The 20,058-nt window shown below is 37.6% G+C and overlaps 1 protein-coding gene across 1 annotated transcript; it reads left to right on the top strand.

Annotated features, from left to right (window-relative positions):
- The first annotated feature begins 2,646 nt into the window (after positions 1 to 2,646).
- On the top strand, positions 2,647 to 17,755 carry LOC117677015 (prolactin-releasing peptide receptor-like). The gene is made up of 3 exons (XM_034436876.2): positions 2,647 to 2,827; positions 6,232 to 7,294; positions 14,854 to 17,755. Exons 2-3 carry the CDS (start codon positions 6,876 to 6,878, stop codon positions 15,485 to 15,487), a joined length of 1,053 nt encoding a protein of 350 aa, XP_034292767.1. The 5' UTR covers positions 2,647 to 2,827; positions 6,232 to 6,875; the 3' UTR covers positions 15,488 to 17,755.
- Positions 17,756 to 20,058: the final 2,303 nt, after the last annotated feature.

Raw genomic sequence — 20,058 nt, forward strand, 5'->3', positions numbered from 1 at the left:
TAATAATAAAGAAATAAGGAGAAATTTCCTGACAGTGAGAACAATCTAGATTAAATGGTGGTTTACTATCCTAAAAGAAGACCAACTTTTTTACTGTCCCATTCACACATCCCACCAAGCCCAAACCAAACCAATCACATTAAGATTTAGTGAAGTATCTGAACTGACTACTGTTTACTAAGTGGTTTCTTGTAGCACATATGTGTGTTATATGTGTGCTATTCCCACGTGCAAGTCCTTTTTGCTAGCATGAATATTCAACTGCTACTTGAAAATGGTAGCACAGTCCATTGGGATGAAGAAGGAAGGATGCATTCTTAATAACAGATACCATGCTGAAGAACTTTGCAGGAAAAGGAGGGGGGAGGGATTAACAAAAATGGGCCACTTCATTGAATTATTCCCAATAAAGAGCATCTCTCAAGCACTTGGCACACATGAAAGGTCTCGGGAAACATGTTGCATAAATTAAATGCACCAGCAGCCTTGACAGCTATTTCAACACATGGGAAAATTCAGAGTCTTCATCCTTGGTCCACTGAGTACAAAGTCAAGGTTAAGAAAAACCAGAGTGATAAACACAAATTTCAACAGTTCTTCCAGTTTTGTTTTGCCTTCCTGCAGCCAAAGTCCACTGAAGCAATTATTGAGGAAAAGTAATGTATCATTATGGGATTCCACTGAGGTTCATGGTCCTCAGACTACTCTTGTATCTATGTATCACTTACAATGAGCATCTGTTTAGAACAGAAGTACTACTTGTCTGGAAAAATATGTCTAAAAACCAGATGGTAGCCTCACTAAAAGATGAAGAATAATCTAAACCTAATGAATACATATCTACTTCAGAATTAGAACTGAGAGGGATGCATTTGGCAGTTTTTAAAATTATTATTTGACTCTTGAAATATTGGAATTGATTTTCTGTAATCATCTTCTAGTGGTGGAGTTCCCTTGGCCATTTCCAAAAGGGCAATTTCCACAAGCTTTGTAGCAAAACATCTTATGGCACATTAAAGAACTCCTCATTAACCTTTTGTGACTCACAACCTGCCTTATCAGATGTAGGGTGCAAGTCCTTAAAAAGAAAGTGCACAATGATGCACTTTTGTTAATGCTCACACTCAGTAATCATACCTCTCTCCTTCTCTGTTTCAATTCACGCGTCTTTGTTCCCTGCTTTCTTTACAACAACACTGCTTGCACATCAGGGCTCTGCCTTAAAGACTTTCATGGAAAGGATTGGTTCCATGCTTCTAAGCATGACTAAGTCCCAATTTAATCCCATTAGGCATGTTCACTTGTAATTCCATGCAACAGTCAGCTCCAATCCATCAGAGTTTATTTACACTAAATGTGTTTATCTTTCAGCTGCCACAAGGCTAGCTCTGTCCCATTGTTTCATTTACCACAATTTGTGTGTGTGTGTGGGGGATCACCATGGCTAAATAAGCCATGCTCTACAAATCCCAAATGCTGTGTTTCCTTAACCAATGAAAAACAAGCATATTATGGCTTACTGAAGAGTCCAAAATTGTAATCCAATGTTTAACACTGTGCTGAAAAGGCGGATAGGGTGCACTGAAAACAAAATAGGACAAACATTAACTGAAAAAATTGATTAATTAGCAAATTCTTGCAACTAGACACTGTTCAGACAATAAGGTAAATGCTAAACCTTGTCAGACAAAACACAACTTGTGAGTATATATAATTTTTGTATACAAGTAAATAGTATTATGGTTTAACATGATTGTCAGGTTACTGTGTTATATCTTTAGAGAATAGATGGGTGCCCACAATATGTAGCACCACATGCTACATACCTACTGTATGCATGTATTAAGTCATTCCTTTCAGGGCCAACATCATTAAGCAAGTGTAAAAAAGGATAAGAAATAGTGAACCTGGAAATTATAGAATGAGATAGGAAATGGGAAAAAAAGCATGGCTGAAACAAGTTACCCAAACACAATTCAGTATCCTTCTTTACCACTTTCTCTCCTTCCAAACCATTCTTTCTTTTGTCATGTCCACAAACTGCTTTATACATTCACTTTGGTTCTTCAAAATGTCTCGTCTCTCTTTTCCAGGATCTCATAAACTCCATCCAATCACAATTTCCTCAACCTTGGTGTCAACTCATTTCTTTTTCTTCCTTTATATACCTGTTTTGTCATTCACTCCTCATTCTCCCTAGATGGTCAAACAATCTCAATGCATTTTTCCCCAAACCTAAGAATGATCTCTTAAGATCTCACTTGATCCCCAGATTTAAAATACACCAAGGACACGGCTGCAATATTAGGTCTGCAAAAATATTACCAACCAATAGATGGCAGCAAAGATTTGATGTTTCCTCTCTGCCTTTCTGGTCCTCTCCTGGTTATCCAGAGTTTTGCACCTCAGATATGGTTGCCCTAAATAAGAATGGTGAGCAAAACCAGGCTAAACATATATATATATATATATATATATATATATATTCTTTCATGCACAGAGAAAAAATAATTTATGAATAGGCTGCAGTTTGCACGGCCATAACTAATGAGTTATATGAACCAGGTCTCTGTTATTTTTGTTGCAACAAGTTAACACAATTCTGCTGGAAATAAGTTAAAACAAGAGTAGCCAGCAGAGGGTAGTAGCAAGCTGAAAGCTATCCTAGAACTTCAGCTACTAAGCTGAAATGTACATAGTTGGAAAATAGTATCTCAGGATGCAACGTGCATGTTCTCGCTCTCTTCCTGATATGCACACCTTCTGTTACTTCCATCCTTTGTTCGTGGCATCCTCAGTTTGCTTCCCGTCCTGAATTATTATACAGGTCAGTGAACAGCTCATTGATATTTATACATTGATCAGCTTGTTAGCCAAGTACTAAGTAAAAGGGAATCTGTCTCAAAGTGTGGTGAAGATTTTGAATCAGCTTTTGCAGGATAATATCTCTTCTGTTAGCATTTTGTTTGCAAAAGAATAAATTTCTGAAACATGATCCAGAAACTGCATTATTTCAAAAAAGAGAGAAGAAAAGGGGGAGAAGGACCATAAGCTAGAAGCAAGATTTTTGCTAGCATTCTGCTTTTTAAGCTATTGGAGTATTTTTAAGAGTTTTGCCTGGGCAAAAAGGGAATCTCAATTAAAACAGTATGACGTACCTTTGAGTAAAAGAACTTCAGCCTTTATTGCAAGTATATTTACTTAGAATTTAATTTATTGAGTTCAGGGAATGTATCTTCTATGTATTCTTGGTAAGGATTAAGCTTCAAAAGTGCTAATTCTTAACCATTCCAGTCACTTTTATATTTTATAGGACTTATATTCAGGAAAGAAATCCATGTCATTTGTCAGGGAAAAAAACATATTACCTTTCAGTGATAGTTCACATGTGTAATTAACATTTTTGTAGGTTCTTTCAATCACCTTCTTCCTGAAATTCTCTGCTAAGGTTGAAATCCTATTTTATAAAATAAGCCAAAACTTACAGATACATTTCATACATTCATATGATCCCATATGTGTTTTGAATGTTTTGAACGTTGCATGATTAAGTGATATCCGTTCCCTTTGCCTAGGTAAACAAAAGATTTCAAAACAACCCTAGAAAAGAGATGCTTACATCAACAGTGTATTGTTAGACAATTTTAAATGGTCAACTTCAATGGACTTAAAATGGACATTAAGATGACAATATGTTTTATTTCATTAATGACTGACAAAGGGGATCATTCAATTCAGCAGTCTTCCCATTCATTCTGTGGTGTGGATCATTGGCTGCAGATCCCATGGTAACTAACCCATAAATTGTTCTGAATCTTAACCAACTCCCAAAATTCCCCAGCTACCATACTTGGAATTCGGGGAGTTGAAGTCCACGCAGTTTAAAGTTGCCAAGATTGAAAAATACTACTTTTTAAAATTGGAAAGTCATAAGAACATTTCTGAATGCAGAAGGAATAATAAAACTGTAGTATATTAATCTACTTTAGATATAATGTTTAATTTAAATATCCTAAACCTTACATTTTGGAAAGAACACTCCAGTAGATCATTCAAAGAGAAAAATACAATCTTCAATCTGAAATACTTGTCCAGCCTTAAGCAGTTGCTGTCAGGCAAAATGAAATGTTCATAGGTTGTCATCATTATCTCTATATTTCCTAGAGTCTGAGCAGATGGAAGAAGCACATGAATTTCATAAAGAAAGAAATGCAGTATAATTTTACTTTATTTTTCCATACCCAGCTCTTATATCTTATTCCTTTATGTGGATTAACTATCACTGAAACAGAGTTGAACAGGAACAAAAAAACTGATTTTAGGAAAAGGAACTTTATGTGTCTGCCAAAGTTCTTCAGACATTTGTGCTTGGATGAAACAAAATTAACAAAAATCAAAAGCAGAGCTGAGAACCAACTATTATAGAACACCTAGCATCTTCTTTAAACACTGTAATTGGATGTCCCTGTAAATAGAAGCTGGACTCATTCATCTCCTTTTCCTTCTTGCCCTCCCTAGCTGTATCTTCCATATATGGAAGAGAATCGAATCAAATAGAATAGAATAGAATAGAATAGAATAGAATAGAATAGAATAGAATAGAATAGAATAGAATAGAATAGAATAGAATAGATTTTTTTATTGGCCAAGTGTGATTGGACACACAAGGAATTTGTCTTGGTGCATATGCTCTCAATGTACATAAAAGAAAAGATACGTTCATCAAGAATCATAAGGTACAATGCTTAATTATAGTCATAGGGTACAAATAAGCAATCAGGAAACAATTTCAATATCAATATAATTTTGTAATTTTGTTACTTGTATCCTTACGATTTATATTGATATGGAAGAGCACAATTTAACTCATAGGGATTTTGCAGACAAATTGATCTAGTTTTCCCAAAATGCTAAATGAAGTTGACTTGGTTGATTTTGACCTAGTTTCCATGTAAAGTCAGCAATTGATTCCACTAGCCAAGATTAAACAAACAACAGTCCAGGGTTTGGTCACTATCTGGATTTCTAATGCTTTGAAATGCTCATGAAACTCTAAAGCAGGGGTGTCAAACTGGCAGCCCGAGGGCCAGATGTGTCATGCACAGGCCATACTCACCCCAGCTCCATGAATGGGAAAAATGTCACAAAACATCATGTTACGGCAATCTGATGCTGCACGTTTGACACCCGTGCTCTAAGGAGATCCTGGATCAGTAGCTCAGTGAGCCGCAGAATCTCTCTGAACCAGCCCTATCTGCTACAGAATTCCAGATGGATTTGTGACCGGGGTTAATAACAGCTCATGGTGGAGTACATTTTGTACTTCATAGCTAAAAATTGGCAACATTCTCACTTTCCATATGTGCCAGATATTACACAGGCAAAAAAGGCTCTTAATTTTATAGTTCATTTGTTAACAACAAATGTTGGGAAAGTTGGAGATAGTATCCTAAATTTTAATGTATTTTTTTATTTGTATAGATAGATAGATAGATAGATAGATAGATAGATAGATAGATAGATAGATAGATAGATAGATAGATAGATAGACAGACAGACAGACAGACAGACAGACAGACAGACAGACAGACAGACAGACAGACAGACAGACAGATGATAGAGTAAAGAAATCCCTGAGAATTTTACTCCGCTAGTCTTTGTGGGGTAAAAGGGGCAGTGCTCATCTCTGTTTCAAGCCTGTGCTGTTTGAAGACATTTTCATGGTCATCTGGCCAGCGCTGTTACCTTCCCACCAAAGTGATGCCTATTTCTCTATTTGCATTTGCATGCTTTCAAACTGCTAGGTTGGCAAGAGTGTGGCAAGGACTGGAGCTCACCCCATTGTGTGGCACTTGGGTATTGAACCTGGACTGCCGGCTTTCCAGCCAACAAACTCAGCATCTTAACAAATGAGCCACCCTTATTTATTTGTATCCTGCCTTCATTATTTTTTACAAATGACTCAAGACAGTGAATATATCCAACACACCTTCCTAACCTATTTTCCTTTCTCCTATTTGTAGAAAAGCATTTTATTTATTTATTTCTGAATATTTCATGCCACCATCATTTTGCCACACAGCTCTGTAAGCTCTGAGCAGCGCAGTTCGGGGCCTGGCATGTTGCTAACATATTTTTCAGTTTGTCAATCTTTAGGGAAAGCTGTTTACCCTGTCATTCTATGCCTCTCTCTACCTTTTTTTCTTCTTCTTTTTAAATTGCTGTTTTCAGGCACTCCTGCAGCAAAATCCTTCCCTTGAAAAAGTAAACAAGGAGGTTGTGATCTTGAGATGAAAGAATAAAGCTACAGAGGAGCTACAGAAGCAACTCAGAGGAAAATGGGGAAGGCATCAAAAGGCAGGGATACCTAATGAGCTGAAAGGACTCAGACTCATGGCCTTTGAAAGCATTTCCTCTCAGTCCTACGGTGGCGGCTTCAAAAACAAGTCCTTCAAAAGATGGCCCATGAATATGGAAGTGCATCGGGACAAAAGGAACTTTCTGAAATATAGATAACCGAACCAGGCTAAATCCAGTATTTAATATATATCTTGTTTTTCCTATCTGATTGGTGTGAAACAATGCTAAAGCTACTCCACTATCCAAGTTGAACATGACTTTGGGTGGCTTTTAGGACACATCTGTATAATATTCTGGGCAACAGTAGAAAAGTGGACTGCTGTTACCTTCTCCTGGAATATTTTTCTTTCAATGTGTCACTGTGGTCTACAGCCCATTCATATCTGAAGCAGAACCTATCCTGCTTAGCTTTTGATCCCCAAGAAGGTCAACTACTTGCTGACAATGTGAGATGGAGCTCAAAGTAAAAGTTGTCTATTCTACTTATGGTTAAATCCTTCTATTGTGGTTGACTCATGGAAGCCACCAGCCATTGGAATACTGGCTTCTTTAATGGCAGCAGCTCTGAGGTAGCATTAAGGAACAGCTCCAATTTCAGTTCTCAGTTTACTAGTGTGCAGCTGATCCAGTCTTTCAAACCTCTGATCATCCCCTGCTACACCTTGGTGGTGCTTGTTGGCATCTTTGGCAACTATCTTCTTCTTTATGTCATCTGCAAGATCAAGAAAATGCACAATGTCACCAACTTCTTCATTGGAAACCTGGCCTTCTCAGATATGTTGATGTGTGCAACCTGCATCCCCTTTACCCTGGCATATGCTTTCAACCCCCAGGGGTGGATCTTTGGGAAGTTCCTGTGTTACTTTGTGTTCCTGATGCAGCCCATGACTGTCTATGTCTCTGTTTTCACACTTACTGCCATTGCTGTGGACAGGTAAACAAATGTTTCCTATTAATCAAGAGTCTAATGCAGAGTTTCTCAACCTTGGCAAGCTGGAAGATGTGTGGATGTCAATTCCTAAAATTTAGAAAGTTGAAGTTCACACCTCTTCAAATTGCCAAGGTTGAGAAACACTGGTCTAGAGAGAGATTTGGTTCACACACCTCTTGCTAAACTGTCATATTTGGCATGCTAATCAGAGAATTAGGTTCATTTGACCTGTGTACATTGGCCTTATTTGGTTTTGGCCTAGTGTGTTGTGTGAGTCTAAATATTGGAATTTATTTGGGAAACCATGTTTAGATAAATTATGCCTTAACACAATGTGTTAAGTTTTTGTGTTAAGATTTGTGTTAAGAGGAAGCCCTGCAGCTCAATGGTGAAACACATGGTTGACAGAAGAGAAGACCTCTTATTCCATCATTGACCCTCCCTGGTTAAGTTGAAATGCAACTCATCTTAAGGGGATGTAGCTGGGATGTTTCCATTACCCTTAAGGATTGAAGCTCTCCAGGAAGTTGATCAAGAGTTTCTCACTCTTCACAAATCTACTCACAAATTGAGAGGATTGATTCTGGGACTCTCTGCCTGCCAAGCATGTATTTACCATAAGGTTTTGGTTCTTTCCTTAGAACAATATGATAGGTCAATGTTCTTTATTATGTTCTATAAATGTCCTACTGTTTTCATTTCATTTCTGCTGGGAAGGAACTTATAGTTGGAGATTAAACTGGTTCTTCCTCCTTGTATTTCCAGCAGAGATTTAAAAACAGAGCATTTACTGGTTGATCATCATTATCCTGTTGTTTGCTCTTTTCTAACTTGTGGCCAACTGGTTTGGTAAATAAGTTAATTTTTACACCTTTTCTCCTCCATGGGTGTGCTGAGCGAGTGACTATGACCAGAGAATTAGGTTTATTTGCTCTGCTTATCCTTTTCACAGCCTGGTCCAAGAAGGATCACAGAGACAGCTGGTTTCTCACTGCAATGGGAATTGTCCCTGTCCTTCAATTAATAATGTGGTATCTTATTATTTGCCACAGAGAAAAAAAATCTGTGCCAAATGTAGCTGTTGCCTTTGGAAAGCCAGACAAATGTAGAAACTGTTTGGAATTGGGAGTGGGTGATAGAACATTTCCATAGCAACATAGTCCTAGCAAAGGTTGAGGATGCAACTTGTACTCCGCACTTTCTGCCAATACATTGAACAACATATCCAAGAGGAGATGGACACATTCCGAAAAGTAGATAAGACCAAGACAAAAAATGGATGTTTATGAGACTAAATAAATAACTAAAATATAACACAATAATTGCATATCTGGAAGCCACAATTCTAGGGCAATCTTTGTAGCCTTCTGGAGAGTCTCTGTTTGGGCTTTTAGAGGGTTCGTGGTACCCTGGGCCAAGTTGGGGACAATATGTATTGAAAACAATGGGCCAGATAGTATAGTACATCTAATGATATCTACAGCCCCTCTAGTGAAAGAAAATAAGGACCAGCTCCTCAACCTTTCCAGGCTAATATGTTTGTAATGTCCATCACAGGACAAAACTAGATTACATCTGATTCTTGGCCATGTATTCCCCTGGATTTAATCCCGGTGCCAATATATGCACCATATTCCACTCGTGTTGGCCTTTGTAAATGGTACAGGTGGTGGCTCAGTGAAACAGCAGATAAGAGAGAAAAGATAAGGAACATCTTTCACATGGACCAAACAGCAAATCTGGGTGGGTGCGATTGGGTAATCTTAAACCAGCGATAATACAAGATCAGAGTTGACTCAAAACAAAGCAATGCTAATTACAGGTGTGATATTGCTGGCATGTGGAAGCAATAGCAAGTTTCTGTTGTCGGAGGCCATACTTTATTTAATATAGTTTATTAGGACTGTCACAAACTGCAAGGGCTCAGATGCTAATGCAATGAAGTCTCCAGAGAGGATGGGAAAGGAATTTCAGCCCTCCCTATGTTGAATAATTTAAAAAACAGAAATAGGTTCATTAAGCATATCGAAGACCAATACAGGTAGTCCTCGACTTACAACAGTTCATTTAGTGACCGTTTGAAGTTACAACAGCTACAAAAGGGACTTATGACCATGTTTCAAATTTATGACCATTGCAGAATCCCTAGGGTCATGTGATTTACATTCGAATGCCTGACAACTGACTCAAATTTATGATGATTGCAGTGTCCCAGAGTCACATGATCCCCTTTTGCGACCATCTGACCAGCAAAGTCAATGGGGAAACCAGATTCATTTAACCCAAAGGTGCTTTTTAAGAGGCAACTGGACTTTCTGGGTTTTTCTTTGAAGATGTTTCACTTCTTGTCTTCAAAGAAAAACCAGAAAGTCTCGTGGCCTCTTAAAAAGCACTTTTGGGACAACCATGACCTGGATGACTGAGAACATCCATAGACAGATTCACTTAACAACCGTGTTACTAATTTAACAACTGCAGTGATTCACTTAACAAATGTGGCAAAAAAATCTTTGGCAGTTTCCTCCATAACCAAAGGTGGTGGTACAATTTGGAAGACTTCAAAACTTCAAAAAAGAAGCTACCTTTTCTTATCTTAAGGTAGATTTATACTATTTTTTATTACCTTTTTAATCTCCTTTTCCTTCAGAGAACTCAAGGCTGTAGAACTGCCCACATGCTGCATTCCATATTCATCAAAAGAATACATTCCATAAACAGCTGTGGTTTGACAGCTCTTCATACGGAGAAACTTCTTCAGTAGAGGCCCTACAGGGAATAAAGGGGAAAATGTTGCTATATTGGTCTCTGCCCATAAAGAAGCTCCTCCATAACCAAATGACTGTTTTCCCAGTAGTTATGGAGGATTATCTTTTGCAGTGTTCCCTCTATTCTCAAGGAGAGTTTTTCCATGGAGAACAGGTTCATAATTCAATATCAGAATGCAGACAGTGATCATTCCTGATTGATAGTCCCCATTCTCAAATTAGCTGTTGAGTGCAGCACAGCTTTGCAGGGATGAGATGAACCAAACACAATTTATGAAAATAATTCTTTGTTGCTTTTGAAATGGTAGGGTACTTGAATGAACATTCTGAATTTCTATTGATCATTTTTCAAAGCGGCAACTGATGACGTTGGTTAGTAGGATATACATAAATTTTGGCAAACCTGGATTTTTGGTGATGTGTTTCCTCTGATCAGTGACTACCATGTAGAGAAGGAAGCAAATCTTCATTTAGCAAAGTCTCCCATGACGGAAATAGGCTTACATTACTCTGGGCTGTACAGATATGAGTGTTTTTCCCTTTATTTTTGTATTGTCCAAAGACAATCTCAAAATATACAATACCTGTTAAACTTTGCAGAGGCCATTAAGCGGGTTAGAAACTGACAATTGGCAGCAACTCTCATGCTAATATCAGCTTCTACCAACAGTTTAGCAGTGGGGAATAGCCTTTGTCTCAGAAAATCAAACTTTAGAAAGATTTGGCATATATTTTTAAATCAGAGATAGAGAGGAGCTTTGGTTTATTGGCAGGCTTTGAGAGAGACCAGGAAGAACCTGCTGTGTGTGGTATTAATTGATCACCTGAAAAGAAAGAAAAAAGCCTCTCTGATTCATTCTCCCCCAATATAGATTGTTCCCATTCTTTTATTCTGTGATGAGGTTGCAGATGGGATAATTGCAATGGCCAAGGATTGTTCAGGGATGTGTTTTACCTTAGGACATTCTTCTCTTATTTAAGTAAACCAATGTAAATTAAATCAAAGCAAGGAGTAGAGAAGAAAAGAATGCTGCACTAAATCCACATCAAACACCCTAAAGGTTTTGCTGGATTCTGTGCTCCAGTCTGAAATTTCAATCTATTCAGAATAAAATTCAATCTATTCAGAATATTCAAAAGGGACCTTCAAGGTCTTCTAGTCCAATCCCCTGTTCAAGAAGGAGACCATTCCAGACAAGTGACTGTCCAGTCTCTTCTTAAAAGCCTCCAGTGATGAAGCACCCACAACTTCTGATGGCAAGCTGTTCCACTGGTTAATTATTCTCACTGTCAGGAAATTCCTCCTTAGTTCTAGGTTGGATCTTTCCTTGATTAGTTTCCATCCATTGCTTCTTGTCCTGCCTCCAGGTTCTTTGGAGAATAGGCTGACGCCCTTCACTTTGTGGCAGCCCCTCAAATACTGGAAGACTGCTATCATGTCCCCCCTAGTCCTTTTCTTTAGACTAGCCAAACCCAAATCCTGCAACTGTTTTTCATATGTTTTAGTCTCCAGGCCTTTGATCATCTTAGTTGCTCTTTCTTCTTTGCACTTTTTCCAAAGTCTCAACATCTTTTTTGTAATGCGGTGACCAAAATTGGATGCAATATTCCAGGTGCATCCTTACTTAAAGCTTTATAAAGCATACTTTCTGCAACTGATCATTATAAGTAGCCCTCAATTTACAACCATTCACTTAGCAACCATTTGAAGTTACAACAGCACTGAAAAAATGACATAAGGCCTGTCCTCGCTCTTATGACTATTGCAGGATATCCAGAGTTAGGTGAACAAAATTCGGTCACTTGGCAACTGGCATGTATTTAGGATGGTGGCAGCGTTCTATGGTCACATGATTGCCATTTACGACCTTCCCAGCTGGCTTCTGAAAGCAAAATCAGTTGGGGGAAGCTGGATTTGCTTAACGACCATATGAGTCACTTAACAACCATGGCAAAAAAATTCATAAAATGGAGCGTGACTCACTTAACAACCACCTTATTTAGCAATGGAAATTCTTGCCCCAATACTTGTATCTGGTTCCTTGTTGTTTTATGCAGATCTTTATTAACTGACAGCGCTACCAAAGCTAAGCCAGAAAATGTCTATGATCTGGGCCAAGCAGTGAAGCAAATATCAGAAGAATTCAACTTCCCAAGAGAAAATGGTGCAGGTGACACTCTGGGTCAGCTAAGTGGTACAATTTTATGCGCACTTACACAGGATTAATAGCCCAGGATACTTTTTGTTTAGTGTGCAATCTCACTCTTCCTTTGAAGAGCATGCATTAAATCAATAAATCATAACAACGGAAGGGAATTTGGAAATTATATAGTCTACTCCTTCACAATGGAGCGTATGCAAGGGCAGACATAGCTAGTCACTGGTAAAGTTGCACCTTTGAATACCATCAAAGATACTTGAATAACCATAGCTAAAACCCTGGATTTTCATGGCTTTCCCAGATAAAGATGTAGGTCTGAGAGATATCGAGTTAAGCATCTATTAGTCCCATATTATAACCAAGGATTTGCAAATACAAGCTATTTTGATATATTCCTGATCCTGGTGGTATTATTGGGATGGGTAAACATCGTTTCAAAGCAGCAAATGCTACTTTAGAAATTAAGCCCAAATATACAACTGCCAGAGTACCAGGAGTAAAATAGGAGTAAAAACCCTTTGAATAGTGCAAAGGGTTGCATTATGCTGAGCATACAAACAGGAAACATTAGTAATTTATTTTTGTGACGTGAGAAGACATTTGTGTTAGACATGAGCCTGAGGTGGAGGTGAGCATGCAGTTGTTAGCCACCAATCAATATTTGTATTCACTGAAGCTCTAAGTGTTAAGCTAGGCATAACAATGTATGCTGATTGGAAAGACAACCATTTATCACAGGGGTAGTACAGCTAGGTGCACACCCAATTAAAAGTAAAAAAGTGCTGGAGAAGAACAATTGTTGTTCTCCTGGGTCTACCTACCCTGTAGATTGAGTTTGCTGTTTTATTGATTACGATTAATCAATTGATTACAATAATATTAAGATTATTGTGTCTTGAATATGCACCGGGCATCTAGAAAAGTTCCTATTATTATTATGTCTATGATACCATTATTAATCCTAATGCTCATAATGATGACAACAGTGATAATGATGATGACCAGAAGAAACATGATTGCTTTTTATGCTGCATTTTCTTGCTTTAATTATTACTGTCCTTGAAATTTATCTTCAGTGTGGTCCTCTGTTTTAATTTTTCTATTGTTTTAATACTTTAACATAATATTATTTTTTCTAAGAGATTTTGTGGCACCCTACAGAGCTGTGGTTAGGGTATGACTGGGAAGCAGAAAAAATTCCATAAAAGAGCAGAGAAAGAAGCAAGAGGTCATGCTCATTTATTTTATTTTATTTTATTTTATTTTATTTTATTTTATTTTATTTTATTTTATTTTATTTTATTTTATTTTATTTTATTATTTTATTATTTTATTTTATTTTATTATTTTATTTTATTTTATTTTATTTTATTTTATTTTATTTTATTTTATTTTATTTTATTTATTTTATTTTATTTTATTTTATTTTATTTTATTATTTTATTATTTTATTTTATTTTATTATTTTATTATTTTATTTTATTTTATTTTATTTTATTTTATTTTATTTTATTTATTTTATTTTATTTTATTTTATTTTATTTTATTTTATTTTATTTTATTTTATTTTATTTATATACCGCCCTTCTCCCGAAGGACTCAGGGCGGTGAATAGCCATAATAAAAACAATGTACAAAATAGAATTTAAAAGCAGATTAAAATAATTAAATCATAGGCCAAATTTAAAACTCTAATTTTAAAACCAATTTTAAAACCCCATTAAAACCAAATTAAAATCATTTATCCCATCAAAGCGGCTTGCTGGAATAACAGGGTCTTCACTGCACGACGGAAGGCGCGGAGGTCGGGGATCCTTCGTATGTCCGGGGGTAATTCATTCCAGAGGGCAGGGGCCCCCACAGAGAAGGCTCTCCCCCTGGGGGTCGCCAGTCTACATTGTTTGGCTGATGGCACCCTGAGGAGGCCCTCTCTGTGGGAGCGTACCGGTCGGTGGGAGGCAATCGGTGGCAGAATGCCATCTTGTAGATAGCCAGGTCCTAAGCCATGGAGCGCTTTAAAGATGGTAACCAACACCTTGAAGCGCACCTGGAAAGAAATAGAAATAGAAATAATAAAGACCACCGGGAGCCACTCTCGCAAGAGGGGTGTTACATGGGAGCGACGGGTCGCCCCCATTATTACTCGTGCGGCCACATTCTGGACCAGTTGGAGCCTCTGGGTGCTCCTCAAGGGGAGCCCCATGTAGAGAGCGTTACAATAGTCCAGACGGGAAGTGACGAGGGCGTGAGTGACTGTGCGCAAGGCGTCCCGATCCAGAAAGGGGCACAACTGGGAAATCAGGCGAACCTGATAAAAAGCCCCCCTGGCCATGGCCGTCATATGATCATCCAAAAACAGCCGTGAGTCCAGGAGGACTCCCATTTCTCTTGCTCCCTGCTGGATGGATGAAAACTAATCTAGGAAAGAACCAACCTAGGACTAAGGAGAATTTTCCTGACAGTTAGAACAATTAATCAATGGAACAGCTTGCCTCCAGAAGTTGTGGGTGCTCCAACACTGGAAGTTGGACAACCATTTGTCTGAAATGGTATAGGGTTTCATGCTTAAGAAAAGGGTTGGATTAGAAGACCTCCAACTCTGTAATTCTATAATTCTGTTATTCTGCTCTCCCAGATATTATACCACTCTGCATCTTCTGAAGAAACGTATCTCGTATACAACTTGTGTGTACGTCATTGGTGGGATTTGGCTGCTCTCATGTGCCCTGGTAGCTCCAGCTGTTGCCCACACCTACCATGTGGAGTTCCAGAAGGAAGGCTTTGCCATTTGTGAAGAGTTCTGGATAGGAGAAGAGAGGGAGCACCTGGCCTATGCTTATAGCACCTTGATCATCACCTACATCCTGCCTCTTTCAGCTGTCTCTCTCTCCTACATCTGCATCACCATCAAGCTGAAGAACCGTGTCGTTCCAGGTCATCCAACACAAAGCCAGGCAGTGTTTGACCGCTTGAGAAGAAGGAAGATCTTCCGCCTCCTGGTGTTGGTGGTGGCTGCTTTCGCTGTCTGCTGGCTCCCCATTCATGTCTTCAACATCATCCGCGACATCAACATCAACCTCATTAACAAAGAATACTTCCTTCTGTTGCAGTTGCTCTGCCACTGGTTTGCCATGAGCTCTTCCTGCTATAATCCTTTCCTTTATGCCTGGTTGCATGATCGCTTCCGAAGTGAGTTGAAAGAAATGTTCACCTTTAAGAAGAAGATAATCCCTGCCAATAATTGTGTTGCAGTCAGTGTTATGCTTTAGATATAGATTAAATTCCTGTATCAAGTAAGTAAGGCAAAGTTGTTTTGAGTTGAGTTCAACTGCTTATGACTTCACAAAGATGTTCATATAGTTTTCATATAGTAAAGGGCATATATGTACATGTAGGAATAGATTATTGTTCTGTGCTTCAGATATTTTGAATTACAGATCCAGTTACCCCAAACCAAGAATGGCTAATGGTCAGGTGTCAGGCTAAGCCCAAGGATAATGAGGAGCAATTCAGTCAGAGTTCAGATCTTTATTTGCTTAGAGTCAACAGACAGAATCTTGCCAGACTAAACCCTTACTATTCCCTTCTTAATGGATACACCCTGAGAGATTCTAGGGCAGTGGTCTCCAACCTTTGTGGTTCGACGTCCTGGTGGTGGGGAGAGAGCGATACTGGGCCAAGCAAGCAGCGGGCCGGTGCATATGCATACACATGCATGCAGCCCTTGCACAAGCAGCAGGCGGATGCACAAGTGCACAGCTTGACTTCTGTGAGTGGTAACCTGGCGTGCATGCGCACGAGTGCCCACAGCCCACCACTCATTCAAGTTGAGCTGCGCGTGTTCTAGCCAGTCACTTGCATGGCCCAATTCCGAATAGGCCACAACCTAGTAGAGGGCCACGGCCTGGGGTTTAGGGACCCCTTTTCTAGGGAGTGGCTAGTCCAACTCTTTTCTTCTATCTCCTATCCAGCTTCAGGTTTTGCTACCTCTTGTTTGGTCCCCCTTTCCTCTTTTATCATTAAAAATATTTCAATAAAAATTAGATTTAAAACAATGAAGAAAGCCAGATCAACTGATTTAAAATACCTTCTGAATTGACAAAAAAGCAAAACGGCGAATTTAAATACTAGAAGGTGGATCACGAAACTTTTTTTAAAAAAGCAAATCTTTACAAAAAATTACTTATAGCAAAGTGAGCTCATATGGGAGGGGAAACTTTTTCTGTCATGCATATTGTATTACCTAAAATGCATGAAAAAAAAATGACTTTTCAAAAGCATCATTTCCTCATATTCGCACCTGCTCATTTTAATAAGCAGATTCATTAATCGATCCAACCATCAATGAATAATATATCTACTTGGAAGCAAGTCCTGTTTTCAGTGGGATTTATCCACAGCCAAATCTGTCTAGAACATTTATAAACCTGTAACTATTCAGATTTTGCTGAATTGTAGCTCGTGGCACCTTTCCCCATTGCCCCATGCAGTAAGGGTGCTGTGCTCAGCCACATTTGGCACGTTAGCAAATCCTCTCACCTATTGCAGAGCTACAGTACAAATGATGACACACAGTTTCTAGCGCACAAACTGTAATACGTCCTGAAACATTTATTTATTTTATGACTGATTGCCCATCAAAAGCACTTTTCTGGGAATCAATCACTCATCCTACTTTAATATCCCTCAATAAACCATGCGCTTACTTTCCATCAATACACAAACAGGAAGTCATTTATTAAAGCAACTCTAATCTTTTTTTTTCATTTTAAAAACAAACTTTATTAAATTTAAAAAGATAAAAATATACAAATTATTTTCAATCATAAAATTAGATATACAATACAAATCACCACAAACAAACTGAATATATGTACTTATATATAAACACATATATAAACAGTGACTTATTACCTACTTTATCTACATGACGGTGCATATTTATTACTTTTAATTTTTCTAAAATTTTGTCTTTACTTTTTTACCCTTTGATTTATCCACTTGTACCATCTATTCCATACTTCAAAATATTTTGAGTCTTCCTTGTCTTTTAATTCTAAGGTTAATTTGTCCATTTCTGCACATGTATAAATTTTTTGGAGTACCTCTTGGTCCGTTGGCAAACGATCTGTTTTCCACAATTGTGCTAGTGCCAATCTAGCCACCGTAATTATATGTAGTGTTAGATATTTTATGTCTTTTCTAATGTTCCCTTTAATCATGCCCAATAAGAAGATTTCTGGTTCTAATTCAATTTCTTGCTCTATTATTTCTACTATCCGTGTTTTTATTTTCCTCCAATATTTCTTAATTTCTGGGCAAAGCCACCAGGCATGGAATAAACTCTAATCTTTATGGCCAGATAAAAATACTTTTCCCTGCCTGTGCATTGTTTAGCTTTTAAAAACAAAGAAAAAAATCACTGTTTGTAACTGCTTTATTCCATCAATGGTTTTCAATATTAAGCTGATTTTAGCTACTCGATTGTGGGTTTTTTTATTATTATAAATACTGCCTCTGAAGTCTAATGTGAAAAAGACCTATAAATGTTCTCAATCAACTCGCATAATAAGAGCTAACATTATCCTGTCCTAGAAAGCACTTACTTTTTGCCCATCATGTTCCTTCCTGGTAACATGGCAACTACTGGTTTCATCATGTCATAATATTACACACAAAACATCTTTATTTGAGGACAGAAGAATCTCCCAGACAGTACAATTCTTTCCTTCTGGAAATCAGGTTGACTATTTTAAGCAGTGGATTTTAAGTAAAATGAAAGGGCAACACAGAGTTATTGATTTTATTTCTCTTCGTTGTTCCTTTATTTCCAGAGTTGGGCATCTTTCTTCCTTTACTGGTCCCCTTTTATTATAGATAGCCCTAATGAAGAAGAAGATGCTGTCTTAGGCTATCCGCTTTCAGTCTTTTTATAATTCTCCAGGCACTAGCTGAACCATAAAATAACAAATTTCCAGAGGAAAACATTGTAAGACTAATAAACCAGCATCAAATATTTCCAACTGTCTAACACGCTAATTTGCCCTCCCTTCAAAAAGTCTTTGAAAAGACTCCCCACTCCTACCCCACTTCAACAGCTTTTAATATAATCCTGGTACAAAACCATTTTTGCTTATTAAAGCCTTGTCACTTACCTTTGCTTTTGTAGATGTTCTTCCCACCTTCTGCAAAAGAAGAATAATTTGATTTTCTCCCTGCTTTAGAACATCAGGACTATTCTTCTGAGGATCTAATTAGATTGCACCCTGTCTAACCTTCACACTCTAGAAGCAATTATAACATAATGGGCTCCAGGCTTTGGTTTGTTTGTGTTTGTGTATACTTCTATTTCCATAGAACACAAGTCACGGGGCATTAGACTAGTGTAAGTGCAAACATATGATACAGGGAATTAAGGTTAGTAATATAAAGAGAGGCGTTACACCAAATCAGATTATCAGATGTTTATTATTTATCTACCTAGAATTGTGAAGGTTGACTGGCTGAATCACAAAAGTGCAGCACTTCACTTGAGTGGGCCTAGCAAAAAAGAAAGGTGGCAAGAGGTACTGTCTATCTATCTATCTATCTATCTATCTATCTATCTATCTATCTATCTATCTATCTATTTATCTATCTATCTACACATACATACAATATATCTTTTGCTATTAACTCAAAGCTGAATACATAGCTTCTGCTTATAATTATAGCTCCACAACTACTGTGTTAGGTAGATTGGATTGGGAGAGAAAGAGGGAGACCAATCCAAAGTCATCCAAGAAACTTGGACAGAATCGGGACTTGGATCTGGAGCTCCAAGATGCTGAGACCCTAGAAAGAATGCAGAGAAGAAAAATACCCTCACAAGGCCTTTTATTCTCACTAGTGCTTTTCTGAGAAGCTCTTGCCTTTTTCAAGCATTCTCATTTAATGAAAATTAAATAACTTTCCCTTTTTAAGTAAAACAAAAACAAAATTAAGAAAAATTAAAATATACTCTTAACAGAAACATAGAAAAACTGATGGTTCATTGACTCTGCCCTTTGAATGGATTTTTCTTGCTGTTGATGTTTTTTAAATTAATTAATTATTTTAATTAATATTTCTATTTTAATAAAATTAATTAAAATTTAATTATTAAATACATTTAATTAATCTGAGAATGCAATAGGAAATGAAATTTGGAAAAATTGGAATATAAATTTCAGCCTAACTACATTATACTTTGCATTGTGCCATAATAATATAGTTGTTTGACTTCAACTTAGCAAGTTATATGAATTCAGACATTCATTATTTGTACTGTACATCTGGCTTAACCTAGTGCATAATCCTGCCAACTGTGGCTTGGTCAACCATGCATAGTGTAACCAACCATAACAAACCATGACTTACCATGAGGCATGAACCCAATTTGGATCAGATAGCAATGGAGCCAATTCAAACTCTATCATTTTCCCCTGTCAGTACTATATCTGTTGTGATACTGAATTATCACATGCTTTGTCCTATGTGACCAAAGCACCTCATGCCAAGAAGTATGATCAATGAGTTATAAATGTGCCCTGTGAAAACTAATTACTTTGTGGTCTCTGATTATACCGGATGGATGAGCTTTAAAAAGGACATGGCATAAACAGCATAACCATAGAAGCATGGCTAATTGCTTGCTTTGCAACATGGCAATCTTCTCCTATAATCTTCCTGTCCTGGGTTAAGTGATTATTTCACAGGTGATGCATATCCATGGTATTGCTCAGGGATGCTTAGACTTAAAAATATAAGCTTCCATTTGAATTCCTGAAATATGAATTTACCTTTCAAAAGCCCTTTGCAT

Source organism: Pantherophis guttatus, chromosome 9 (genome assembly GCF_059756535.1).
Source record: "Pantherophis guttatus breed Tessera chromosome 9, ASM5975653v1, whole genome shotgun sequence".
Taxonomy (NCBI): Eukaryota; Metazoa; Chordata; class Lepidosauria; order Squamata; family Colubridae; genus Pantherophis; species Pantherophis guttatus.

What these genes read in the sequence shown, in the direction of transcription:
- LOC117677015 (XM_034436876.2), top strand. Translation starts at nt 6,876, where the DNA reads ATGGAAGCCACCAGCCATTGGAATACTGGCTTCTTTAATGGCAGCAGC. An exon ending in ACTGCCATTGCTGTGGACAG is followed by an intron (nt 7,295 to 14,853) that starts GTAAACAAATGT and finishes CTGCTCTCCCAG; the next exon opens with ATATTATACCACTCTGCATC.